Raw genomic sequence first — 27893 nt, 5'->3', positions numbered from 1 at the left:
CTCATGTCTTTTCAGTCACTTCACCTCTACCTCTAAGCTTCAGTTTCTTCATTTGTCAAATAAAACCCCAAATTTCAGGGAAATGGTATCGTTCTGCTTACCTGCTAGCACTGATCTGATGATTATCTCATTAATGTTATGTAAAATTACTTTATAAACTATTGATATAAAGCATTTAACATCTTTGCCAGGTCATTTAAACTCAGAAGCAAGATTTTGTGTCATTTTAGTTATATGGGTTCTTCACTAGTCTTGGGGTATATATAAAATTAGTTCTGTGGATTCATGGCATTGAATGCAGTCATCGAGAAGTACCTATATAAATTAGTACATAACAGACTTTATGAGTTCAAGAGCCTCAGATTAGGTCTTCAAATGAAAGCCTTCCTTTCTTTGTCAAATTGTTATACCCACTGTTTTATTTTTGCCAGTATCTACACCTGTGCAGTGTTACTTGTTTGTAGATAAGATAGTATATGACAGTCTAAATCAGTCATTATTGGTAATCTACATTTTTTTAAAGTAATAAATATTTAAAGGATAAAAGATATATTTTATAATGAGAGGGGACTTCGTGAAGAATCTGTGATTGGGATGAAGAGAGTGTTAAGTGGAAGAGGCAGAAAGGAAATCAATATCTGTGGAAAATAACTGCTAATAGATTCTAGGTTCTAATAGGGAAATCGCAAAGGAATGAGTGAGTGCCTTGTGTACTAAGCCAACATATTTTTCACCTCTAAGCTATATTTACTAGGACAATCTTTGTGAAATATAAACATTACACCATGTCTTAGTCTATTTTTGCTGCCATAATGGAATACCACAGACTGGATAATATATAATGAACAGAAATGTATTTCCTATAGTTCTCATGGCTGCAAAGTCCAAGGTTGAGGGGTAGGCATCTGGTGAGGACCTTTTTGCTGCATCATCCTGTGGCAGAAGGGCAAACGGGATGGGGAAGAGAGAGAAAGAATGTGCATGTGCCTGAGGGCATGTGCACAAGGGAGGCCGAACTTGTCCTTTCATAACAAACCCACTCCCAGGATAACAGCATTAATCCAGTCACCTCTCATGAGGCCTTACCTCCTAGCACCAAGTTTCCAACACATACTTTTTCAGGGATATATTCAAACTATAGCATGCCGTTGATAGAGTTAGAGGAATGGTGTCATGCACCTTACATTGTGGAGGGAAAGCATCTCTTTCTTTAATTCCCTGTTCTCCTCCTTATTCGCCAAAGCTAGATAAAGAGATGAAAAAAAATTTTTTCTCTTTAACAAATTATCTGTTGAATTTTGTATGAAGTATCTCTTACATTGTATCCTAGAATTCCAGAATCAAGGGGAGTGGTAAAGAGGCAATGGTGAATTTGGGGATCTGATCTCCCTAAAGTTCCTGACATTGTATCCTTGATTCTGCAATGGTTGCCAGAAAAAATTTAAATTTATCTAAATCTCACTCTAAAATCATTGAAAGTCCCCCCAAAAATCGTATATTTGGCTAATCAATATATGTATATTTGCATTAGAATAATAATAGTTACAATTTTTTGAGAATACAGTGTTGCTGGTCCTGTTAGGCATTTTATAGATTTCCTTTCATTTATTCTTTATAACACATCTGGAATTTAATATAGTTTCTCCTTCCATTTTACATGGACATTGAGGCTCAGAGAAGTAACTTACCCCAAATCCCACAATAGTGAATAATCAAACTAGCATTCAAACCCGTATCTCTGGGACTCCAAAATCTGCAATTTATTTTTCAAAATGCCATACTGCTACATTGATATGACAATTCTTTTGTTTTTATAGATCTGGCCCAGCAGCTTAATTGTGCAGCCAGACCTGGGTAATCCTGGAGTAAGGGTACTACCCCTAAATTCCTAAATGTACTACCTTAAATGTAAAATATAGATGATAATGTTTAGGTGAACATGACTTTCAGCCACAAAGCTTCTCTGAGTTTAATGGGGAGGCATTCCCTTCACTTGTGGTTCCTACTGTCAGGATACCTATCTGCTAAAATCAAGGATGCAAAGACCCATAACCATTATAAGAATAAACTCTCGTTTTCAAGAAAAGTAAGCATTAATTTCTCTGATGGAGACTGCTTCATTTGGTGTTATTGCTTTCAAAGGTATCAAAGGAAGCTCGTACGTGGCTAGTGAACACATTTGTTGTTCCATCATTGAGCAGCTCTTGTCAGGAAGTCCTTTTGCAATTCTATACTGAGGAAAATGTCTCCTTAATGAAGGGTTGATATGTTTGTTACTGTTTCATTCACAAAAGTATTTTGAATTGTAAAATGGCTTGGCCAGGCACAGTGGCTCACACCTGTAATCCCACCACTTTGGGAGGCCAAGGCGGGTAGATTACTTGAGGTCAGGAGTTTGAGACCAGCCTGGCCAATATGGTGAAACCCCATCTCTACTAAAAATACAAAAATTAGCTGGGCGTGGTGGTGGGTGCCTATAGTCCCAGCTACTCGGGAGGCTGAGGCAGGAGAATTGTTTGAACCCGGGAAGCAGAGGTTGCAGTGAGCTGAGATTGCACCACTGTACTCCAGAGTAGGTGACAGAGCAAGACTATCTCCAGGAAAAAAAAAAAAAGAGAGAGAAACCTACTTAATGTGAATTTAAATAAGCTCTAAATTACAGAGCTATGTTTCATATTTCTCTCAAAAAATTATAAACAATAAATCCTGTCCAGGCACAGTAGCTCACTCCTGTAGTCCCAGCACTTTGGGAGACCAAGGTGGATAGATCATTTGAAGTCAGGAATTTGAGACCAGCCTGGCCAACATGGTGAAACCCTGTTTCTACTAAAAATACGAAAAAAATTAGCTGAGCATGGTGATGCATGTTTGTAATCGTAGCTATTCAGGAGGCTCAGGTGAGAGGATTGCTTGAACCTGGGAGGCAGATGCTGCATTGAGCCAAGATCACACCACTGCACTCCAGCCTGGGTGACAGAGGAAGACTCCATCTAAAAACAAACAAACAAAACAAACTTGTCTGTGGTACCATCTTCATAAATCCTCATCTTCCCTTAATGTCTTATAACTGTAGTTATTACCATAATTCATTATGTTCATGAGTTGACTTTCTTCACCCAGTGAAATTATAAGCTTGGTGACAGCAGCTTCCTAATCTGAACACTTCTTTTTTTTTTTTTTGAGACAGAGTCTCACTCTGTTGCCTAGGCTGGAGTGCAGTGGCACAATCTTGGCTCGCTGCAACCTCCACTTCCCAGGTTCAAGCGATTCTCCTGCCTCAGCCTCCTGAGTAGCTGGGATTACAGGTGCACATCACCACACCCGACTAATTTTTGTATTTTTAGTAGAGTCGGGGTTTTACCATGTTGGTCAGGCTGGTCTGGAATTCTTGACCTCGTGATCCACCCGCCTCAGCCTCCCAAAGTGCTGGGATTACAGGCGTGAGCCACCGCTCCCGGCCTTGAATATTTCTTTATGACCTTTGAGGCGATATTCTTGAGACCTCTAAAGCATTTCATACAGTAAAGCTATACAATTTAACCAAGGAAGGCATTAATATTTTTGGCTTTTATCTAGACAAACTTCAACAGTGTGATAATGTAACTTAGTTTATGCTCTTTAGAAGCCCTGATAAAATTGGAAACCAAATTTTCATTTAATAAATGCCATGTATTTAAAAATCAGCTTTTTAAATGTAAGTCTTTCATAGTGAAAGATTGGGAATTACTGTTTGGTAGTGTCCATCCAGCCCAGTGTTGCATAATAATGTTTATTAAAAATATGATTAATTGGCTGGGCACGGTGGCTCACGCCTGTAATCCCAGCACTTTGGGAGGCTGAGGTGGGTGGATCACGAGGTCAGGAGATTGAGACCATCCTGGCTAACATGGTGAAACCCCGTCACTACTAAAAATACAAAAAAATTAGCCGGACATGGTGGCGGGTGCCTGTAGTCCCAGCTACTCGGGAGACTGAGGCAGGAGAATGGGGTGAACCCAGGAGGTGGAGCTTGCAGTGAGCCAAGGTTGTGCCACTGCATTCCAGCCTGGACGACAGCCAGACTCTATCTCCCAAAAAAAAAAAAAAAAAAAAGAAAGAAAAGAAAAATATGATTAATTTATTGATACAAAGTAATGAACTTTTTTGTTTTTAGGGAATGTGGTGAGCAACTTGGGACATTCCTTCTTCAGTCAAAGTTTCCTTGGCAGTAAAGAACATGGTGGATTCTTATATGTGACATCTACCTACCAGTCACTGCAAGACCTAGTACTCCCAACCCCACCTTACTTGTTTGGGATTCTTATCCAGAAATGGGAAACTCCTTGGGCTAAAGTATTTCCTATCCGTCTGATGTTGAGACTTGGAGCTGAATATCGACGTAAGTAATAAAAACACGTTTTTCAAAGCCACATGACCAAGGCATGATGACTAAATAATGCCTGAAATATTCAGAGCCCTCTGTTTGGTGATATAATTCAGCAGAAATAGTCTTTTGAAATAGCTAAACTAAATTTGGCCATTGTCTGCGTATATTGGGCGTAATGGGAAGCACTGAAAATAACGAATGAGGAAGTTGATTATGTATACCTTGTAAACTTACTGCTTTTATAGTTCATTGATAAAAAACATGATCATCTTTAGAAAAATGAATTTGAACTTAAATAACTTTATTTTTTGTAGCATCTGTATATGATGAGCATATTCTTTGTCACTTGGTTGGAAAACAGTTATGATCAATTATATTTTACTTAACATACTGGAAGCTAGTGAAATGGAAACCACTCTCAGTTGGTAAGGAATATGCTACAGAAGAAGAGCTTCCTTGCCTATGGCTCTAGCAGTGCAACTAAGATGTGATTTTTAAAAAGACATTAATGGTTAAATGCAAGCTTGATTTTAAATTTTATAGTTCCATCTAATTAAAAGTGCCCTGTGCTAGGAATCAGACCACTTGAGTAAGATTCTCAACTCTGCCTCTTATAAGCTCCGTAACTTTGGGCAGGTCACTCAAGTTCTCTGATTGTGTTTCTTTTGTAAACTGGAAATAATAATGCTTGATTTTTATTTTATATTGGATTGTTAACAGGATCCAATGAGAGAATAAATGAAACATTATTTTATAAACCATAAAACTGTGTTCTCAGCAAGTCAATTTCATTCTTTCACCAATTATTTATTAATTCAGTAAGAATTTAATAAAGACCTCCCATATATCCTGAATCCTGGGAATTCTGAAATAGCTAAGATGTGATTATAGGCTCTTGGGAACTTTTATAAGGAATACATACAGAAATCATGATTATAGCAGTATATTGTGTTAAAACCTGTGCTCAAAGTTAAGTTCATTGGGAGCTCCAAGACGGGCTCTAACTTGACCAGGAATGAAGGAATAGTTGGACTTTCAATTTTCTTGGACCAGAGTGCCTCTGGATTAACTCTGAAGGTGGTATATGAATCAGCTAAATGAATCAGGGAAAGGGAAAGATTGTGTGCAGAAGAACAACATGTGTATCTTCCTGTTTTATGCAGACGTTTCAAACCATAAAGTTCAAGAGATGAGCCAGCCTGTGATTTGCCTCTCCTAAGGAGGATCCTGGTTAGGAGTATAGAAGAATGAACTCTTGGCTGAGTGCGGTGGCTCATGCCTCTAATTCCAGCACTTTTGAAAGGCAGCTGAGGCGGGCAGATCATTTGAGGTCAAGAGTTTGAGACCAGCCTGGCCAACATGGTGAATACCATCTCTACTGAAAATACAAAAAAAATTAGCTGGGCCTGGTGGCACATGCCTGTAATTCCAGCTACTGGGGAGGCCAAGGCAGGAGAATCACTTGAACCTTCTTATGTCAGGAGATCATGCCACTGCACTCCAGCCCTCCAGCCTGGGCGACAGAGTGAGACTCTGTCTCAAAAAAAAAAAAAAAAAAAAGTGAACTCTTAAATGTGTTGGGGAAAAAAAAAGGGAACTCTTAAACTTACTGACCACAGAGGAATCAGGAGATTTTTTTTTCCTGGATTGTATCAATTCAGTTTGAAGAAGATTGCTCCCTAACCTTGTGGGGTTTTTTTTGGAGGGGAGACAGGGTCTCATTCTGTCACCAAAGCTGGAGTGCAGTGGCACAGTCATGGCTCACTGTAGGCTCGACCTCCTGGGCTCAAGCCATCCTTCTACCTCTCAGCCTCCCAAGTAGGTGGGACTGCAGGTGCATGCTACCACACTCAGCTAATTTTTTTGTTTGTTTTTTGTAGAGACAGGGTCTCCCTAGGTTGCACAGGCTGGTCTCAAACTCCTAGGCTCAGGTGATCCTTCTGCCTCAGCCTCCCAAAGTGTTGGGATTACAAGCATGAGCCACTGTGTCTGGCTATTGTGTGCCATTTTTGAAATATTTAGGTCAAAAGGCTTATTCTGGTTATCAGAAGACTTAATGTGGCTTAGGATTTGTCTGCTACCATGCCAAATAGTTTTTGAGCCCAAAATTTGATATGTTCTAATGAGCCATTACAATTATATTTTGAAAATTGTGTTAGTCATGAAATCTCTTTTACCAAAGTTTTATGTTGCCAAACTTAAGTTTGATCATTTCTCATTTCCATAGTTTATCCATGCCCACTATTCAGTGTCAGATTTCGGAAGCCATTGTTTGGAGAGACGGGGCATACCATCATGAATCTTCTTGCAGTAAGTCGGGAATTGTTTTTCCTTTGTCCTTACTGGAGTTTATATGGGAGAAAGAAGAAAGCAAGTTTATTATTTTCTTGGTAGCTGTGCCCAAGCTGCTTCAGGCAGGTAAAGATTTATGCTGAAGATAAAGAACAGTATATATATACACATATATATATACACACACACATATATACATATATATAAATATATACATATATATACACATACACATATATATATACTCTTTTGCAAACATGAAGTGAAATGGTACAGGATTCCAGTGCCTGATTATACACTTACTGTCTAACCTTGCAGAATTATTGTGAGGACTAGAAGTAATATATAAATAAAACACCTAGCATTCTGTCTTGTTTTTATTTTAAGACTGGCATTCTATGAGTTTCTCTTGTGTCTATATAGGTTATTATCCAAGCAGAGATTGGTCAGAGATTGTACCCAGATACCCCAAGCCAGTAAGGCTACTGCTCTCTGCTGATGGATCTGAATATGGACTGGAATTTAAACTTCATTGTTTTCCTTTCTTCTGGGCTCTCTCATGTCTCCTACACACATGCACAGGTTCTGACTCTGTTGGCCAAGAATATTGGTTGGCTTGAGTCCACTAAGTTCTCCGCTGCATATATGCACAGACTAGGATCAATCCTGGATATCTGGATATTAAATAAACAGTTTATGAAGCTACCTATGGTTGTCACATCTCCCAGAACTTACCCCAAACAGGTTTAGTGAACTCAAGCTAATCAATCTACTGAGCCTCCCTTTTTAGTAACCACTGAGATTACCACTTTGACAATGTTCCATAGCAAGTAAACTCCTTCAAGTAGCAAAGCTCATTTTTTTGTTTGTTTTGTTTTATTTTATTTGACACAGAGTCTCACTCTGTTGCCCAAGTTGGAATGCAGTGGCACAATCTCAGCTCATTGCAACCTCCACCTCCCAGCAATTCTCATGCCTCAGCCTCCTGAGTAGCTGGGACTATGGGAGCACACTACCACACCCAGCAAATTTTTGTATTTTTTATAGAGAGAGCATTTTGCCATGTTGGCCAGAATGATCTCAAACTCCTGGCCTCAATGATTCACCTGCCTCAGCCTCCCAAAATGCTGGTATTATAGGCGTGAGCCACTGCTCCTGGCTGCAAAGCTTATTGTTTTTACAAGCTACCTTGCCCTAGTTGAACTACCTAACTGCCTAATGGGGCTAGGGGGCAGCCCCAGGCAAGAAAGTCACAGACTCAATTCAGAGTTCAGTAGTTTTCATGAAAAAAACACTTTTTTTTTTTTTTTGAGACGAAGTCTCTCTGTTGTACAGGCTGGAGTGCAGTGGCGCAATCTCGGCTCACTGCAACCTCCACCTCCCAGGTTCAAGAGATTCTCCTGCCTCAGCCCTCAGAGCAGCTGGGATTACAGGTGCCCGCCACCACGCCCGGCTAATTTTTTGTATTTTTTCATAGAGACAGGGTTTTACCATGTTGGCCAGGCTGGTCTCAAACTCCTGACCTCAGGTGATCCGCCCACCTCAACCTCCCAAAGTGCTGAGATTATAGGCATGAGCCACCATGCCCAGCCAAAATGCTTCTTAATGTTGTATGCCTTTGATCTAATTCCAGAGCACTGAAATGGTTCTCTTTAAACCACTTATACAGCTTTTTGGTTGCTTTTTGAGGAGTAGGTTTGGTGATTTCCTCATCTGTCAGGCTTAAAAGCTATAGTTCCAGTTATTTTTTTAAATTTTTTTTTTTGTTTTTTGGCGATGGGAGATGGAGTCTCGCACTGTCGCCTGGGCTGGAGTGCAGTGGTGCAGTCTCGGCTCACTGCAACCTCCACCTCCTGGCTTCAAGCAATTCTTGTGCCTCAGCCTCCCCAGTAGCTGGAATTACAGGCACGAAACACCATGCGCAGCTAATTTTTGTATTTTTAGTAGAGACGCATGTTGGCCAGGCTGGTCTCAAACTCATGGCCTCGAGTGATCCACCCACCTCAGCCTCCCGAAGTGCCTTTTGCCTATCTTTTAATTGGGTTGTCTTTTTGCTCTTAAGTTTGTTATATATTCTGAATATTAACTCCTTTTCAGATGTATAGTTTGCAGATATTTTCTCCCATTTCTGTAGGTTGTGTATTCACTGTTAATAGTTTCCTTTTCTATGCAAAATCTTTTTAGTTTGATGTAATTCCATTTGTTTATTTTTGCTTTTACTGCCTGTGCTTTTGGGATCTTATCTAAAAATTCCTTGCCTAGCCCAATATTGTGAAGCATTTGCCCTGTTTTCTTCTAATTGTTTCATAGTTTTGGGTTTTATATTTAAGACTTTAATCCATTTTTAGTTGATTTTTGTATATGGGGAGAGAAGGGGATCTAGTTTCATTCTTCTGCATGTGGATATATCCACTTTTCCAAGTACTGTTTATTGAAGAGAGTCCTTTCTGCAGTGTGTGTTCTTGGCACCTTTGTCGAAAATCAGTTGGCTGTAGGTGTGCAAATTCGTTTATGGGCCTTCTATTCTGTACAGTTGGTGTATGTATTTGTTTTGGCCACTACTATGCTGTTTTGGTTACTATAGTTTTGTAGTATATTTGGTCAGGTAGTGTGATATCTCTAGCTTTGTTCTTTTTGCTCATGACTGCTTTGGCCATTTGAGGCCTTTTGTGGTTTTATAAGAATTTTAAGGTTTTTTTTTTCTATTTCTGTGAAGAATGTCATTGGCATTTTGATAGAGATTGCATTAAATCTGTAGATTGCTTTAGGTAGTATGGCCATTTTCACAGTATTAATTCTTCCAATCCATGAACATGGAATCTCTTTCCATTTAGTTGTATTCTCTTCAATTTCCTTTGTTAGTGTTTTGTTTTTTTGTTTTTTTTTTTTTTTGAGATGGAGTCTCGCTCTGTCGCCCAGGCTGGAGTGCAGTGGCCTGATCTCAGCTCATTGCAAGCTCCGCCTCCCGGGTTTACGCCATTCTCCTGCCTCAGCCTCTTGAGTAGCTGGGACTACAGGCGCCCGCCACCTCGCCCGGCTAGTTTTTTTGTTTGTTTGTTTGTTTGTTTTTTTCTTTTTTTTTTTTATTATTATACTTTGAGTTCTAGGGTACATGTGCATAACATGCAGGTTTGTTACATATGTATACTTGTGCCATGTTGGTGTGCTGCAACCATCAACTCGTCAGCACCCATCAACTCGTCATTTACATCAGGTATAACTCCCAGTGCAATCCCTCCCTCCTCCCCCCTCCCCATGATAGGCCCCGGTGTGTGATGTTCCCCTTCCCGAGTCCAAGTGATCTCATTGTTCAGTTCCCACCTATGAGTGAGAACATGCGGTGTTTGGTTTTGTGTTCTTGTGATAGTTTGCTAAGAATGATGGTTTCCAGCTGCATCCATGTCCCTACAAAGGACACAAACTCATCCTTTTTTATGGCTGCATAGTATTCCATGGTGTATATGTGCCACATTTTCTTAATCCAGTCTGTCACTGATGGACATTTGGGTTGATTCCAAGTCTTTGCTATTGTGAATAGTGCTGCAATAAACATACGTGTGCATGTGTCTTTATAGCAGCATAATTTATAATCCTTTGGGTATATACCCAGTAATGGGATGGCTGGGTCATATGGTACATCTAGTTCTAGATCCTTGAGGAATCGCCATACTGTTTTCCATAATGGTTGAACTAGTTTACAATCCCACCAACAGTGTAAAAGTGTTCCTATTTCTCCACATCCTCTCCAGCACCTGTTGTTTCCTGACTTTTTAATAATCGCCATTCTAACTGGTGTGAGATGGCATCTCATTGTGGTTTTGATTTGCATTTCTCTGATGGCCAGTGATGATGAGCATTTTTTCATGTGCCTGTTGGCTGTATGAATGTCTTCTTTTGAGAAATGTCTGTTCATATCCTTTGCCCACTTTTTGATGGGGTTGTTTGTTTTTTTCTTGTAAATTTGTTTGAGTTCTTTGTAGGTTCTGGATATTAGCCCTTTGTCAGATGAGTAGATTGCAAAAATTTTCTCCCATTTGTATTTTTTAGTACAGACGGGGTTTCACCGTGTCAGCCAGGATGGTCTTGATCTCCTGATCTCGTGATCCGCCGGTCTTGGCCTCCCAAAGTGCTGGGATTACAGGCTTGAGCCACCGCGCCCGGCCTGTTAGTGTTTTATAGGTTTCCTTGTAAAGATCTTTTACCTCTTAACTGTGTTCCTAGGTATCTTATTTTTTTTTTATAGCTACTGTAAATGGAATTGTTTTCTTTATTTTTTATTAGCATATAGAAACACTACTAATTTTACGTGTTGATTTTGTATCCTACAACTTTACTGAATTTGTTTATTAGCTCTAACAGGTTTTTGGTGGCATCTTGACCTTATACATTCTATGTATAAGGTCATGTCATTTGCAAACAAGCACAATTTTACTGTCTCCTTTCCAATTTGGATGCCTTTTATTTCTTTCTCTTGCCTAATTGCTCTGGCTAGGACTATGTTGAATAGAAGTGATTAAAATGGGCGTCTGTATCTTGTTCCTGATCTTTGAGGAAAAGATTTCCATTGTTCCCATTCAGTATGATGTTAATTGTGGGTTTGTCACATATGGCCTTTATTATGCTAGGCTGCTTGTCCAGCTGGGCACAGCAGGCCAGCCAGCTGTGTGTTGGTTTCTCCACTGTACAGGTCTGCCTGTTCCCTGGGGCAGGGAGGTGCCATATGAGTTCAGTGCCAGGGCTCCCTCATTCTGTTGGGCCTAGGCTCTCAGCAGCTAGATGGTGGTGATACAGCTACCTGTGTGTGTGATGGACTGACAGTGGGGCTTCAGAGATGGAGAGATGCAGTGGCAATTGACCCCCAGGCAGGATGAACTCTAGCAGAGGGTCCAGTTTCAAGATGGCACCATGCTGTGACTGGGAATGGGGGCTGGGAGGTGTATGACATGGGCTCCAACTCTGGAGCAGTATAGTCCAGTGAACTGCAGGCAGCTACAAACTGGATTCAGGGTTTGTGAGGACTGCGGGACTCTCTTGTAGCAAGGAATGCAGGCGGCTGCAATGGTCATGGGGATCATGGGTCCCCAGCTTACCCTTTCCCCATTAGAAGTGGTCCTTCCTGACTCCAGGCCACTCCTTGCAGGGAGGCAGTGTGGCAGAGGCAGAAGGCTTTGCTCCCGTCTCTGTGGTGCTATCCCGGGCATCTGGTGTTCCACAGGAATTTCAGCATTCCTCCTGGTGCCTCCAGCATACTTCCACAGCCACTCCAGTTGAAATATAGTTTGTTTATTAGTTGTTTTGGTCCCTTTTGTTGAGTAGATGGGAGCAAGAGCTAGGCAACTCCAGTCAACTATCTTGCTGATGTCACTGTCTTTTAGAGAGAATAATAAGAAAAAAAAAATCTTGGCTGGGTGCAGTGGCTCATGCCTGTAATCCCAGCACTTTGGGAGGCCAAGGCAGGTGGATCACAAGGTCAGGAGTTCGAGACCAGCCTGGCTGATATGGTGAAACCCCGTCTCTACTAAAAATATAAAAATTAGCCGGGCGTGGTGGCACGTGCCTGTAATGCCAGCTACTCAGGAGGCTGGGACAGGAGAATCGCTTGAACCCAGGAGGCAGAGGTTGCAGTGAGCCAAGATTGTGCTACTGCACGCCAGCCTGGGCAACAGAGTGAGACCCTACTTCAAAAAAAGGAAAAAATCTTGTAGATTTACCCATCTAGTTGTCATTTCAGTGTTTTTCGTTCCTTTGTATAACTCTGTATTTTCATCTAGTATCATTTTCCTTCTGCCAGAATGATCGCCTATAATATTTCTTACAGTGTAGGTTTGCTGCTGATGAATTATTTTAACTTTTGTATTTCTAACAACATCTTTAGTTGATCTTCATATTTGGAAGATACTTTTGGTGGATGGAGACGTCTAGGTTGAGTTTTGGTTTTTGTTTTTTGGGTTTTTTTTTTTTTTTTTTTTGAGACAGAGTCTCACTCTTGCACCCAGGTTGTAGTGCAGTGGCACAATCTTGGCTCACTGCAGCTTCCACCTCCCGGGCTCAAGCAATGCTCCCACATCAGCCTCCCAAGTAGCTGGGATTACAGGCATGCACCACCATGCCCAGCTAATGTTTGTATTTTTAGTAGAGACAGCATTTCACTATGTTGCCCAGGCTGGTCTTGAACTCCTGACCTCAAGGGATCCTCCTGCCTTGGCCTATCAAAGTGCTGGGATTACAGGTGTGAGCCACCGCGCTCAGCCTGATTTTTCTTCTTTGAGTATTTTTAAGATATTGCTCCACTGTCTTCTGGTTTGCATTGTTTTCCGTCTCATCTTTGTTCCTTTCTACATAACAATTTTTTCTTTTCTTGCTGTTGTTTTTCTTTTTCTTTCTTTTTTTGGAAATAGGGTCTCACTCTGTTGCCCAGGCTGGAGTGCAGTGGCACAATCATGGCTCACTGCACCCTTGACGTGCAGGGCTCAAGTGATCCCCCCAACCTTTGGCCTACCAAGTTGCTGGGACTACAGGTGCATGCCACTATGTCCAGCTAATTTTGTTTATTTTTTATACAGACAGGGTCTCACTATGTTTCCCAGGCTGGTCTCCAACTCCTGGGCTCAAGCCATCCTTCCACCTCAGCCTCCCAAAGTATTAGGATTATATGCATGAGCCACTGTGCCTGACCTTCTCTGGGTAGTTTTAAAAGCTTTTTAAAATCACAGGTTTGAAGCAAATTTATTATAATGTGCTATAGTGTAGTTTTCATGTTTCCTGTACTTGGGGTTCATTGAGCTTTTTGAATCTATGGGTTTATAGTTTTCATGTGATATTTTTTCTGTTCATCCCTTTCTCTCCCTGAAGGAGATTACTCCAATTACATATATATCAGGCTGCTTGAAATTGTTTCATGGCTTAGTAATGTTCTTTTTGTTTCTTTTTCAGTCTTTTTTCTCTCTGTTTTCATTTAGGATGGGTTTTATTGCTGTGCTCTCAATTTCACTAATCTTTTATTTTGGAGTGTTTAAGCTGCTGTTAGTTCCATCAATCTTTTAAACAATCTCAAATACTGTAATTTTCATCTCTAGAAGTTATACTGCTAAGATTGGGTCTTTTAAGATCTTTTATGTCTCTGCTTAGCATCTTGTACATGTAGAATACAATATAATAACTATTGTAATGCCTTTGGTAATTCTAACATCTTGTATAAGTTCTGGCTCAGTTTCCATGGATTGATTTTTTTTTAACTTATTTTGAGTTGTATTTTCCTGCTTCTTTGCATGTTTGGTATTTTTTTATTGGTTGCCAGACATTGTGATTTTACCGGTTGGGTGCTGGATATCAATATTCTTGAGCTTTTTTTTTGCAAGTAATGAAGTCAAGTTACTTAGAAATACCTTCCATCTCACATCATATTCTACATTTCAGTAAATGGTGGTTCCAGTCTTCTAGTAGCCCTGGCTATAAAATTTAGAATCATCTTTATCATTTGTTCACATTCCACATCCATGGTGGCAAATATTGTCAGATTTTCCTTTAAAATATGTCTAGAAACAGGCTGGTCACAGTGGCTCACACCTGTAATCCCAGCACTTTGGGAGGCCAAGGTGGGCAGATCACCTGAGGTCAGCAGTTTGAAACCAGCCTGGCCAACATGGCGAAACCCCATCTCTATACTAAAAATACAAAAATTATCTGGGCCTGGTGGTGCATGCCTGTAATTCCAGCTACTCGGGAGGCTGAGGCAGGATAATTGCTTGAACCCGGGAGGCAGAGGATGCAGTGAGCCAAGATTGCGCCACTGCACTCCAGCCTGGGTAACAGAGCGAGACTCTGTCTTAGGAAAAAAAATAAAAATAAAAATAAATAAATAAATAAATTCTCTGTATCTATCTATCTATCTATCTATCTATCTATCTATCTATCTATCTATCTATCTATCCATCCATCCATCCATCCATCCATCCATCCATCCTATCTATCTAGAAACTGACAACTTCTTATCTCTTCTTAAACTGTTAACATCCTGGCCAGGTGCGATGGCTGACGCCTGTAATCCTAGCACTTTGAGAGGCTGTGGCGGTTGGATCACCTGAGGTTGGAGTTCAAGACCAGTCTGGCCAACATGGTGAAACCTTGTCTCTACTAAAAATACAAAAATTAGCCGGGCATGGTGGCACACATCTGTAATCCCAGCTACTTGAGAGACTGAGGCATGAGAATTGCTTGAACCCTGGAGGTGGAAGTTGTGCTGAGCCAAGATCACACCACTACACTCCAGCTTGGGCAACAGAGTGAGACTCCATATCAAAAAAAAAACAAACAAACAAACAAAAAAAACAAGAAAAAACCAAAAAAACTAAGCTCTCACTATCTCCTACCTGGATTGTTTTTATTGGATTGTTTTTATTGGATTTATCTGAACTTTTCTTCTATTCTTCCTCCCTTACCGCCTATTCATTACAGAGAAGTCAGATCTGTTAAAACAGGTCAGAAGCCTATAGGCAAAAGTCCTCGTGGTGACCTATAAGAACCTATAAAATCTAGCCATTTGCTATTACTTTGACCTTGACTCCAACACTCTTGCTCATTTTGTTTCACCAATACCAGATAGATGGTGTGTTAGTGTGTATGTGTTTCCTTATAGATATTCAATTGAGTGCCTAAGATGTTCCAGGCATTAAAGATATAGCAAGAACAAAACAACTGAGAATTTATACTCTCTTGGATCTTCACCTTAGAGGGAGGAGACAGATAGTTAACAAATAAATATTGACAATGTTAAGTGCTGGTAAAGCAGGGTAAACATTCAAAAAAAAATTTTTTTTTTTTTTGAGATGGAGTCTCGCTCTGTCGCCCAGGCTGGAGTGCAGTGGCATGATCTCTGCTCACTGCAAGCTCCGCCTCCCGGGTCCACGCCATTCTCCTGCCTCAGCCTCCCGAGTAGCTGGGACCACAGGCACCTGCCACCATGCCTGGCTAATTTTTTTTGTATTTTTAGTAGAGACGGGGTTTTGCCATATTAGCCAGGAGGGTCTTGATCTCCTGACCTTGTGATCCACCCGCCTCAGCCTCCCAAAGTGCTGGAATTACAGGTGGAGCCACTCCGCCCGGCCCAAAAATACTTTTTAATGTTGGTATAAGAGGTATATGATAATGTTTGGTTTACTTATAAGAGTTTAAAGACTAACTGAAGAGCTAAAATATGTACAGTGGGGCTTCCATTATACATTTCCTTATTATTTAAATAAATAGGATCTTTCAATATTGACATTTTTTCCATTTGTGTTAATTTTATTACTATAAATTAAACCCTACCATTGATGAATTATTTTATTCTGCTTCAATCTGCTTTGGCGCAGGACTTCAGAAATTACCAGTATACCTTGCCAGTAGTTCAAGGTTTGGTGGTTGATATGGAAGTTCGGAAAACCAGCATCAAAATTCCCAGCAACAGATACAATGAGGTAAGATTTACCATGAAGGCGTATTTTTCATAGTTGAAAACATGAGTGAAGGTGAAAAAAGCATGATTATGTATAAGTTTTATTTATAATTAATTAACAGTGAAATCAGTTCATATTGTATGGTTTAGTTCATTTATGGGGAATTTCATTACAGAAAGACAAGATGTCAAATTTGTAACCTAGTTGTTCATTGGATGTGTCATTTTACCTTTTTATGTTATGATAATTAGTGTTAGATTTGCATTTAGGTCATGAAATTAGCCTCGTATCTATAATATTAGTGGTGAGATTTTTAAAATGTCCCCCCTCCTACTATAAATACTTATTTATTTATTGAGATGGAGTCTTGCTCTGTCGCCCAGGCTGGGGTGCAATTGTGTGATCTCGGCTCACTGTAACCTCTGCCTCCTGGGTTCAAGCGATTCTCCTGCCTCACTCAGCCTCTCAAGTAGCTGAGATTACAGGTGCCCACCACCACAGCCGGCTGAGTTTTTGTATTTTTAGTACAAACGGGATTTCACCATGTTCGCCAGGCCAGACTTGAACTCCTGACCTCAAGTGATCTACCCCGTTCAGCCTTCCAGAGTGTTGGGATTATAGGCGTGAGCCACTGCGCCTGGTCAATATTTATTATTTTTAACTGTTGTTAATATTTAAACACAGCTTAGTGTAAGTCCCAAAATGGCTTTAAATAAGGTTCCAAAAGGAAATGATTCATTTTGAATTAAGCTATATTTTGTAACTAAAGTGAAATTGTGCATACTATACACAATTAACAGAATTATATAAATATTCTTTGCCTATTTGCACGTGAAGTCTTTCTTGAATTTAAATATTTTTTAAAATCAGTTGTAAAATGTCTAATGATAATTATTGGGCTTTTAAAGAGATTTTATTTTTAAACTTAGTTTGGTATAATAATGATTAAAATTTGTTTTATTAGAGTGGGTAATAATTCCACTTCTTTCTTAGATTTCTTTCACTTTTTTTTTTTGGAGACACAGTCTCACCCTGTCACCCAGGTTGGAGTGCAGTGGCACGGTCTCGGCTCACCGCAACCTCCACCTCCCAGGTTCAAGCGATTCTCCTGCCTCAGCCTCCCAAGTAGGTGGGATTATAGGCACCTGCCACCATGCCTGGCTAATTTTTGTATTTTTAGTAGAGACGAGGTTTCACCATGTTAGCCAGACTGGTCTCGAACTCCTGATCCCAGGTGATCCACCCGCCTCAGCCTCCCAAAGTGCTGGGATTACAGGCATGAGCCACTGCGCCCAGCCAGGTTTCTTTGTATAAAATAATTTTTCCTTCCTTTTCTTTTTTTTTTTTTTTCCTTTTTCCTTCCCTTTTTTCTTCATTTAGTCACTAAATCATTTATGCATTGAATATACATTATGTACTTGGTATGCACGTAGAATCACACAGATGTTTTATTGGATTTGTGAGCTCAGTTCTCAGCATTATTATGAGAACGACCTCTGTGAAGAAAGCTTTTACCCATGACTTTCCATGTGATTTTTTTTTTTTTTTTTTTTGAGACGGAGTCTCGCTCTGTCGCCCGGGCTGGAGTGCAGTGGCCGGATCTCAGCTCACTGCAAGCTCCGCCTCCCGGGTTTACGCCATTCTCCTGCCTCAGCTTCCCGAATAGCTGGGACTACAGGCGCCCGCCACCTCGCCCGGCTAGTTTTTTGTATTTTTTTTAGTAGAGACGGGGTTTCACCGTGTTAGCCAGGATGGTCTCGATCTCCTGACCTCGTGATCCGCCCGCCTCGGCCTCCCAGAGTGCTGGGATTACAGGCTTGAGCCACCGCGCCCGGCCCCATGTGATTTTTTTTTTAAGGATATTAGAAAATAGTAGCTGTGCTTACTTTTTTCTGGGATACAACTAGCAGTCTTCAGCATTTAGATAATCCTGCCTTGGAATATCAAGGAGTAATAGATAAGACTAGGTAGAGTCAAATCTTTGAAGTGAACTATTTGTAGTTCACAGATCTTGCCCTGTTGCCCCGGCTGGCGTGTAGTAGTGCAATCTTTCATGGCCTAAAGAGTTTTAAAGAGATTGTGGTTTGAAAACCTATTTTATTTCTCAAATATTATTATCTATTTCACAAACATTTATTAAATATATTCTGTGATTTGAAATATAAAGATGAGAGTAAGAACATTAGGCCTTCTGGCCAAGCGGGGTGGCTCACGCCTGTAATCCCAGCACTTTGGGAGGCCACGGCGGGTGGATCACCTGAGGTCAGGAGTTTGAGACCAGCCTGGCCAACATGGTGAAACCCCATGTCTACTAAAAATACAAAAATTAGCTAGGCGCCTGTAATCCCAACTACTTGGGAGGCTGAGACAGGAGAACTGCTTGAACACAGGAGGCAGAGGTTGCAGTGAGCTGAGATCTCACCATTGGACTCCAGCCTAGGTGACAAGTGCAAAACTCTGTCTCCAAAAAAAAAAAGAGAACATTATGCCTGCTTTCTGAGAGTTTGCTGTCCAGTAAAGTGATGGCATCAGTGGCCTGCTGGAGTGGCTGCTGCCATCATGCTGGCTGCAGCAGGGAGTTGCTGCCAGGGCTGCATACTCCGTGGAGCCTGTAGGAGCCAGGGACAAGTGGGAGCCCCACCCCTTCCGAGTTGGTGGGGTGGGACCTCCCGAGGTGCAGCCTCCCAAGTTATGGCTGCAGACCTGGGCCTTCTGCTCCATGGAGCAGGCAGGAGCCCCACCCTCCCAGGTGCAGCTGTAGCTACCCAAGTTGTGGCTACAGACCCAGGCATCCTTGCACTCTTGGGTGCCTGGGAAGGCCCCCCTGCCTCACAGGCCTGGAAATGCCTGCTCCTACTGTCTGGCTTTTCCCTACTGTCAGCACCCACTCCAATCTCAGAGCAAAGTTGGGGCAGTGCTGACACACCAGTGCCCTGCCACCTTGGCCCCCTCCGGATCTTGGGCACTGACGAGCATAGGAGGGAAGCTGATGGGGGGATGTGTGCAGCTCGATGATGGCCTGCAGATACCCTATGGAACCTACAGCTTGGGTACCATGAATAGCAGGAGGCAAACACGTTCCTGAACAGAAGGGGGCAGGTCCCCAGTGAAGGCCCAGGAAGGGCCTGAAGGCTAGGGGGCCAGGCCACCAGTCCCATGGACAGTAGCAGGAACTTGTGGTGCCTTTTCTTGGCCTGCCCATGGCCACCCATGGACCAGTCGGCACACGCTTCCCCTCCTCCGAAGCCTATAAAAGCCCCGGGGTCAGCCAGAGCTGAGCAGACGCCAGGATGACCAACTGCAGAGAGGAGCTACCCACTCCAGGGTCTCCTCTCTGCTGAGACCTGCAGACGTTGAGATGACCAGCTGTAGAGAGGGAACTGTTCACTCCAGGGCCACCTCTCTGCTGAGAGCTGAATACTCGATGTGACGACCTGCCTGTAGAGAGGAGCCACCCACTCCAGGGCCTCCTCTGAGCTATTATGTCACTCATAAAGCTCCCCTTCACTTTGCTCACCCTCCACTTGTCTGCATACCTCATTCTTCCTGGATGCAGGACAAGAACTCGGGACCTGCTGAATGGCAGGGCTGAAAGAGCTGTGACAAACAAGGCTGAAACATGCCCTTTGCTTGCCACATTGCAAGTGAAGAGAAGGAGAGAAGAGCTGCAGCCCCTTGGGGAGTCCAAACTTGGGAGCTCCCTGAGCCAGGGCTGTGACTCCCTCTTTGGGGCCCTGTGGTTACTGAAGTCTCCAAGCTCCCGAATGCCACCACATTCCCTGGTGGCAGCTGTGGAAGCTGCTTGCGGTGCACCTGGTCCAGCCATGGCCTGGCAGAGAGCCAGGGCCTGTGCCGGCACCTGGAGCTACCTGCCTCACTGCAGCAGCCAGCATGCCTGACTGTGCAGTGGCTGGAACCCATACTTGCTTTCTCACACACCCCTTGTTGCTCCATGCCTGGCTCACGCTTGGCAGACATGGGATCCAGGCTGGTAGTGTAAGCCTAGCACAGCCTGCCAGGCTGAGTGGCCAGAACAAGCACAGCAGGCCTGAGCAAAACTCGGGCAAAGGCACCACTGGCCACAGAGCTTTCCAGCCAGAAAAGCAACACTCCAAGGATCCTGTAACAGTTAGATGATCAGATGTCATTCCCAAGCAAATAACATATATTGCTCTCCTTGATGTTTGTGAGGTAGCGCTGTGTGTTTAGAAATTTTATTTGTTTGTACAAGTATATCTGTAAAAGCTATGAGGCCCTCATAGTTATTTATTTCTTTTTTTTTTTTGAGATAGAGTCCTGCTCTGTCACCCAGGCTGGAGTGCAGTGGCACAGTCTTGGCTCACTGCAACCTACGCCTCCAGGGTTCAAGCAATTCTCCCACCTCAGACTCCTGAGTAGCTTGAGACTACAGGCACACACCACCACACCCAGCTAATATTTGTATTTTTAATAGAGATGAGATTTCATCCTGTTGGCCAGGCTGGTCTCAGACTCCTAACTGCAGGTGATCTACCCACCTTGGCCTCCCAAAGTGCTAGAATTACAGGCATGAGCCACTACGTGCAGCCCCCATAGTTATTTCAGTACTGACTGGACACATTCACAACAGCTCCTATTCATATAACCTGTTTTTATCTGAACTCTGCTACCTCCATTTATGGTGTGCAGGTTCAGAATCCTTTGTTCTAAAAGAGTAACTGTATTTCTTGTCATTTATTAGATTTTGTTTTATGGATTATGTATCAGGTATTTTTCTTACCTGATTTAGCAAACTGAATTTTCTTTCTAACTAAATTTTTATTTTAACTCAACAAAATTTTATCTCCCACAATCCCATACAGTTAAATTGTGTTGTGTCTAATCATTCCATTTCGTAGTTGAAAAAGTAATTTCTTTTTTCTTTTCTTTTTGGAAACAGGGTCTCCCTGTGTCACCCAGGCTAAGTTTGTGTCACCCAGTGGCACAATCATGGATCACTGCCGTCTCAACCTCCTGGGCTCAAATGCTCCTCCCACTTCAGCTTCCTAAGTAGCTGGGACTACAGGCACATACCACCACACCCAGCTAATTTTTGTATTTTTTTGTTTTGTAGAGAGAGGGTTTCTCCATGTTGTCTAGGCTGATCCTGAACTCCTGGGCTCAAGTGATACTCCCATCTTGGCTTCCCTAAGTGCTGGAATTACAGGCATCACTACACCTGGCCATAATTTTCTTGTACATTGTATTTAATCACAATATTCTTCTTTTCCTCTCATTCATTTTTTTCCATTTATACTCATAGTCTTTCTTATTATTGCCCATATTGTGTGCTCTTTTGCTTCATGGCTTTTGCAGAGCTGGTTCCTTATTGATTCATACTTCCCCTACTCTTCACCTGCCTAACCCCCACTCATTATTCAGGTGTCACCATAAATGACATTTTTTCAAATATACTTTAACTCCCAACTGGGGTAACTCTCTCTATTATATGCATTCCTAGAATTCTATGCATACTATTTGTAATAATCAGTACATTTGTAATTCCTTGTTGTGTGTCTATTTTCTCTACTATGTCTATCTTATATACCACAGGTATCATTAGCAAACACCCTAGTATGGAGTGGGTGAGCCAGAAATATCTGTTGGATGAAGACATGAAACAGAACTAATATAGATAAAACAATATGAAAACAAGTGGTGAAATTTATTGCAAGTATACTAAAGGTACAGAGAAAGCAGATCTCTAGAAGATGAACAGAATAGACATGAACGTCTCTTAATTTCTTATTGACCCTGAATCCTTAAAAGAGCAACCAACACATTGCATGTAGGAGATATTCATAAATGTTCACCAAATAACTAGATGAATGAAAGATTTGAAATTGATAATGAATGATACCTAGGCACTAGAAAGAAAAGGGTAGACGGGGCATGGTGGCTTATGCTCGTAATCCTAGTACTTTGGGAGGCCAAGGTGGGCAGATTGCTTGAGCCTAGGATTTCAAGATCAGCCTGGGCGACATGGCAAGACCCCATTTCTACAAAAATACAAAAAATTAGCCAGGCATGGTAGCATGTGCCCTGTAGTCCCAGCTACTTGGGAGGCTAAGGTGGGAGGATCACCTGAGCCCAGGAAGTCGAGACTGCAGTGAGCTGAGATTTCTCTACTGCACTCCAGCTTTGGTGACAGAGTGAGACCCTGTCTCAAAAAAAAAAAAAAAAAAAAAAGGGGGGCAGAAAAGACCTTAAGTGAAAAGGGGAATAGATACCTGCCTACACAAAGGAAGGGAAGGAGCATAGGAGCATATCTCGTAGGGAAATGGGAGACAACAAACTGCCTAGCAAAGAGGGGGTTAAAGCAGACTGATGGCTTTGTGGGATGTGAGGTTGTACTAAGACTGCTGGCTTCAAAATCCACTCAGATGAATTTAGATTTTAATATGATAATTTGTAAAGAGCTTTTATAGATTCTTAAGCAGGAAAAGTGACTTAATGAAAGCAGGATTTTGGAAAACTGAGTTTGGTGGCTATATGGAAAATGAGGAGAGAGGGAGGAACTAAGGATAGACTTTAAGCTTAGAAAGCTAGAAGATAGTACTTCTGACAGCATGGAAATTTTAATAAATAAGCATTGTATATAAAATTTCTAACCTATTTTGTCAAGGCCATTAAAGATCCTTGTTGGTTAAGGTCACCTGGCTTACATATATATGTATTTTTTGAGACAGAGTCTTGCTCTTGCTCTATTGCCCAACTGGAGTGCAGTGTGGCGTGATCTCGGCTCACTGCAACCTCTGCATCCCAGGCTCAGGTAATACTCCCACCTCAGCCTCCTGAGTAGCTGGGACTACAGGCACACACCTTCATGTCCAGCCAAATTTTCTGTTAGTAGAGATGGGATTTCCCCATGTTGCCCAGGCTGGTCTTGAACTCCTGGGCTCAAGCGATCTGCTAACCTCAGCCTCCCAAAGTGCTCAGATTGCACCACCACACCAGGCCTCATGTTCTTACAATGAGATTATTTTCACCATTGTATTAACTAATAATAAATAAATATTATTTAGTATGTATCAGGCACTATTCTAAGCATATATGTATCTTTATACTAACTCTATGACATGAGTATGCTAAGTACCTTTTTACAGATGAGGAAATTAAGATACAGAGAACTTAGCTGGGTGCCATAGTGTATGTGTATAGTCCTAGGTACAGGTTGAGGTGGGAGGATCACTTGAACCCGGGAGTTTGAGGCCAGCCTAGGCAACATGGCAAGACCCCATCTCTTAAAGAAGCAAAAAAGACACAGAGAACTTAAGTAACTTGCCCATGATCATACAGCTAGCAAATGGTGGAGCTGCCATCAAACCCAGGCGTCTGATTCTCGTGTCCCTACTCTTAACCACTGCACTGTAGACTTTAGTTTAAATAATTACCAATTTAGTTTTAGGGCTGATGAGTTAAAGTGATTGTATGTGGTTCTATTCACATTTTTGTATGTAACCAGATCACTGGCGTAGCTGGTACATGCACTTAAATACTGAAGTCTCATGGAAGAGTAAAACTAAAATTACCTCTGGGGCATTTCCTAATATGTGATTAGTTTTTTGTTGTCATCATTGTTTTCTCTTTTGAGACAGGGTCTTGCTATGTTGCCCAGGCTGGAGTGCAGTGGTGCTATCGTAGCTCACTGGTAGCCTCCACCTCCTGGGATCAAGGGATTCTCCCACTTCAGCCCCTGAAGAAGCTGGGACTACAGGTGTGCACTACTACACGCAGCTAATTTTTATATTTTTTTGTAGAGATGAGGTCTTACTATGTTGCCCAGGTTGGTCTCAAACTCCTGAGCTCAAGCAGTCTTCCTACCTTGGCCTCCTCAAAATGCTGAGATTACAAGCATGAGCCACCATACTCAGCCATGACTGTTTTTTAATATGTTTGTTTAAGATTGGAAAAAGGATGAGTCATAGTAAAAGAAAAAGATATGTTAGAATCAAATAGATCTTGGATTGGTTTTTTGTTTTTTTTTTTTTTTTGAGACGGAGTTTCACTCTTGTCACCCAGGCTGGAGTGCAGTGGTGCAATCTTGGCTCACTGCAACCTTCACCTCCTGGGTTCAAGTGATTCTCCTGCCTCAGCCTCCTGAGTAGCTGGGATTACAAGCACGCACTACCACGCCCAGCTAATTTTTGTATTTTTGGTAGAGACAGGGTTTCACCATGTTGGCCAGGCTGGTCTCCAATTGCTGACCTTAGGTGATCTGCCTGCCTCAGCCTCCCAAAGTGCGGGGATTATAGGCGTGAGCCACCGTGCCTGGCTGGATTGATGTTTAGTTACTAGCTGTATTACCTTAGTGGGTTAATCTCTCTTCTGCAATATGGGTATGCTCATATTATGAAGTGTTGTGACATTTCAATCACGTGTCAAATAACTAGTGTTGTATATTAGCCTGGTATACTATAATTGTACATAAATTGTATGCTATTGTTGTCTTCATTTTTATCACTTAGATTAATTGTTCATATGGTTAATTTTTATTTTTATTTATTTATTTACTTTTGAGATGGAGTCTCACTCCATCGCCCAGAGTGGAGTGCAATGGTATAATCTTGGCTCAGTGCAACTTTCGCCTCCTGGATTCAAGCAATTCTCCTGCCTTGGCCTCCTGAGTAGCTGAAATTACAGGCGCACGCCACCATGCCCAGTTAATTTTTGTATTTTTAGTAGAGACGGGGTTTTGCTGTGTTGGCCAGGCTGGTCTTGAACTCCTGACCTTAGGTGATCAGTCCGCATCAATCTCCCAAAGAGCTGGGATTACAGGCGTGAGCCGCCACGTCGGGCTTCATTTGGTTAACTTTTATTGAACTTGTGTTACAAACTTCTCATTTTCATGTGGTTATAGGATATATCTAACTTCCCAGTATAGCAAAATTCCCTTAGGAAGTACATGGCATCTGGGTAAATCTACAAGAAGGCTTAACCAGAGTGATGAAGACTCAAAAAATCATTTAAAAATATATAGATTGAATCTAACTGTAAATATTTAATATAAGGAAAAGAAGACTATAAAGGAATAGCACTGCATCCACCATTAATATGTGTAGGCTCTATTACACTTTGAGACTCATGAGGTTATTTGATTATAGGATATACTTAACCCTAGGGTTCCCATAGGGATATAGAACATGAACCATAGCTTGATAGTAGTATAGTGTCAGGCGTTTGTTACCTTTGACAGTCTTTGCAACAGCCCATGTAGCATCTGACATAGCTAATTGGGAGCATCTTTTTGGGCCTTCCTCCAGCCCCAGATAACTGCTCAAATGACAATATTCACATCAGGCAGGTGTAAGAGCTGTCCGCTTAGAAATCTTATTCCTCACAGCAACGAATATCTCTTGTAACAACTTCATAGGCATAGATTCCAGGGTGTCTCTAGGGGACTTGCTCTGTTACAAGAGTGACTGTTCAAGTAAGACCAGAGTTATGACTTATCTATCAGGGGTTTATGGTTCTCCCTGTTCAAGTATAATTTATTATCTTTCACTTTTGCCCATGTTGGAATAATAGGGATTGATTGTATGGATTGAATTGTGTCCCTGTAAAGTTCATGTATTGAAGTTGTAACCTCCCAGTACCTCAGAATATGACTTTATTTGGAGAGAGGGTCTTTACAAAGGTAATCAAGTTTAAATGAGGTCATTAGAGCAGGCCGAAATCCAGTATGACTGGTGTCCTTATACGAAGGGGGAATATGGAAACAGACACACATATAGGGAAGATGATGTGAAGAGACATAGGGAGAAGATGGCCAACTACAAGCCAAGGATAAAGGCCTGGAAACAGATCCTTCCATCACAGCCCTCAGACGGAAACAGAACTCTCTCTGCTGATGTCGATTTTGGACTTGATTTTGGACTTCTAGCCTCCAGAAATGTAAGACGATGCATTTCTGTTGTTTAAACCATCCAGCTTGTACTTTGATATAGCTGTGCAAGCATGCTATCACACCAGTCCACCTTAAACAACTAAATATCAAGACAAAGTATGTTAAAAACAAAAGATAATGGGCAGAGAAGGTGAGTCTTGTGCTTACCCTATCTTACTGCCTGCAGTTTTCAGGCCATAGTGCAGGTAGGGGGAACCCAAACTGACTTAGAGGTCTCCCTGACTTGAGGAGACGGAGTTGAGAATATAGAGAGCCCCTGATGGTTAGAATTTGCAGGACCAATTGCCAGAAATTTTTTTTAAATTCAGGAGATCTGGAAAGATTTCTGGAGTCTTAGCTGATTACTTACTTGTCAGTGTATCTATATGAGGAAAGCACTGGAAAGAAATGGGTAGAACAATTCTCATAAGGTCAGGAATAGTTTGTATTCTTACCAGCCAGAGTGACAAAGGTTCTTGTACTACATGGGCCACATTATGTCTGATGACTCAAATTATGTACAGATTCAAGCTGCTCTGATCCTACCTGATAAGCTTTAAAGAAAGCTTGAAAAGGATGAAAGAATGGGCACATTAAGGAGAGCTATGGAAGATACAAAAAAGACCCAAATCAAGCTTTAAGAAATGAAGGTGACAACGGGATGAAAAGTATGTTGGATGAAATTAAATGCAGATTAGATAGTGCTGAAGAAAAAAACTCGTGATCATGAAAACATAACAGAAATGATCCAAAATGAAACACAAAGAGAAAAGATTTAAAAATTAAATGAACAAAGCCAGGCGCGGTGGCTCAAGCCTATAATCCCAGTACTTTGGGAGGCCGAGACGGGCGGATCACGAGGTCAGGAGATCGAGACTATCCTGGCTAACACGGTGAAACCCCGTCTCTACTAAAAAATACAAAAAACTAGCTGGGCGAGGTGGCGGGTGCCTGTAGTCCCAGCTACATGGGAGGCTGAGGCAGGAGAATGGCATAAACCTGGGAGGCGGAGCTTGCAGTGAGCTGAGATCCGGCCACTGCATTCCAGCCTGGGTGACAGAGCAAGACTCTGTCTTAAAAAAAAAAAAAAATTAAATGAACAGCACATCATCGAGTTGTGGAAATGTCAAGCAGCCAAATTCTGTAATTGAAGTACCCAAAGGAGAGAAAAGGTGGTGGACCTAAAAAATATTTGAAGAAACAATGGTTAAAAAATTTCCAAATTTAATGAAAACTATAAACTTATAGATCCAAGAAGCTCAATGAATCCCAGTTGCAAGAAACAGGATAAAAACTACATTAGGAAATGTTATGATCATAATGAAATTGTATAAAAATTCACATAAAGAGAAGAACCTTAAAAGCAGCTTGAGGGAAGAAATCTTCCTTATATACTTAGGTATTTTGCAAATATAAGAATGACAGCACATTTCTCATGAAAACAATGCAAGTTGCAAGAGAGTGCAGCAAAATCTTTAAAATGCTGCAAAAAAAAAAAAAAAAAAAAAAACACCACCACCAAAACCTGTCATCCTATATTTTATACCCAGTGAAAATGTTTTAAAAATGAAGGCAGGCTGGGTGCAGTGACTCACACCCATAATCCCAGCACTTTGGAAGGCCGAGGTGGGCAGATCACTTGAGGCCAAGAGTTCGAGACCAAACTGGCCAACATAGTGAACCCCCGTCTCTACTAAAAATACAAAAGTAGGCCAGGCGCTGTGGCTCACGCCTGTAATCCCAGCAGTTTGGGAGGCCAAGGTGGGTGGATCGCCTGAGCTCAGGAGTTTGAGACCACCTAGGGCAACATGGTGAAACCCATTCTCTACTAAAAATACAAAAAAAATTTACCAGGTGTGGTGGTGCGCGTCTCTAGTCCCAGCTACTTGGGAGGCTG

General features: G+C 41.7%; 1 protein-coding gene and 2 long non-coding RNA genes across 5 annotated transcripts in view; 2 read left to right on the top strand and 1 right to left on the bottom strand.

The window, feature by feature from the left end:
* Window positions 1-27893, top strand: part of ZFYVE9 (zinc finger FYVE-type containing 9) — a 135017-nt gene that overhangs the window by 71491 nt on the left and 35633 nt on the right. For all 3 annotated transcript variants that reach the window (XM_015139754.3, XM_015139751.3, XM_077957040.1), the window contains 3 exons: window positions 4154-4378; window positions 6594-6676; window positions 16009-16113. In XM_015139754.3, coding sequence (XP_014995240.2) covers window positions 4154-4378; window positions 6594-6676; window positions 16009-16113 — 413 coding nt within the window. The remainder of the gene's footprint in view (window positions 1-4153; window positions 4379-6593; window positions 6677-16008; window positions 16114-27893) is intronic.
* On the top strand, window positions 17624-20492 carry LOC144333412 (uncharacterized). Its single transcript, XR_013402040.1, has 2 exons — window positions 17624-17892; window positions 18320-20492. It is a non-coding gene; the product is annotated as an uncharacterized LOC144333412 (long non-coding RNA).
* Window positions 18482-22300, bottom strand: LOC144333409 (uncharacterized). Its single transcript, XR_013402030.1, has 2 exons — window positions 22169-22300; window positions 18482-21116 (listed from the first exon to the last, which is right to left on the bottom strand). It is a non-coding gene; the product is annotated as an uncharacterized LOC144333409 (long non-coding RNA).

Source organism: Macaca mulatta, chromosome 1 (assembly GCF_049350105.2).
Source record: "Macaca mulatta isolate MMU2019108-1 chromosome 1, T2T-MMU8v2.0, whole genome shotgun sequence".
NCBI lineage: Eukaryota > Metazoa > Chordata > Mammalia > Primates > Cercopithecidae > Macaca > Macaca mulatta.
This window is presented reverse-complemented; position numbering and strand designations above follow the sequence as displayed.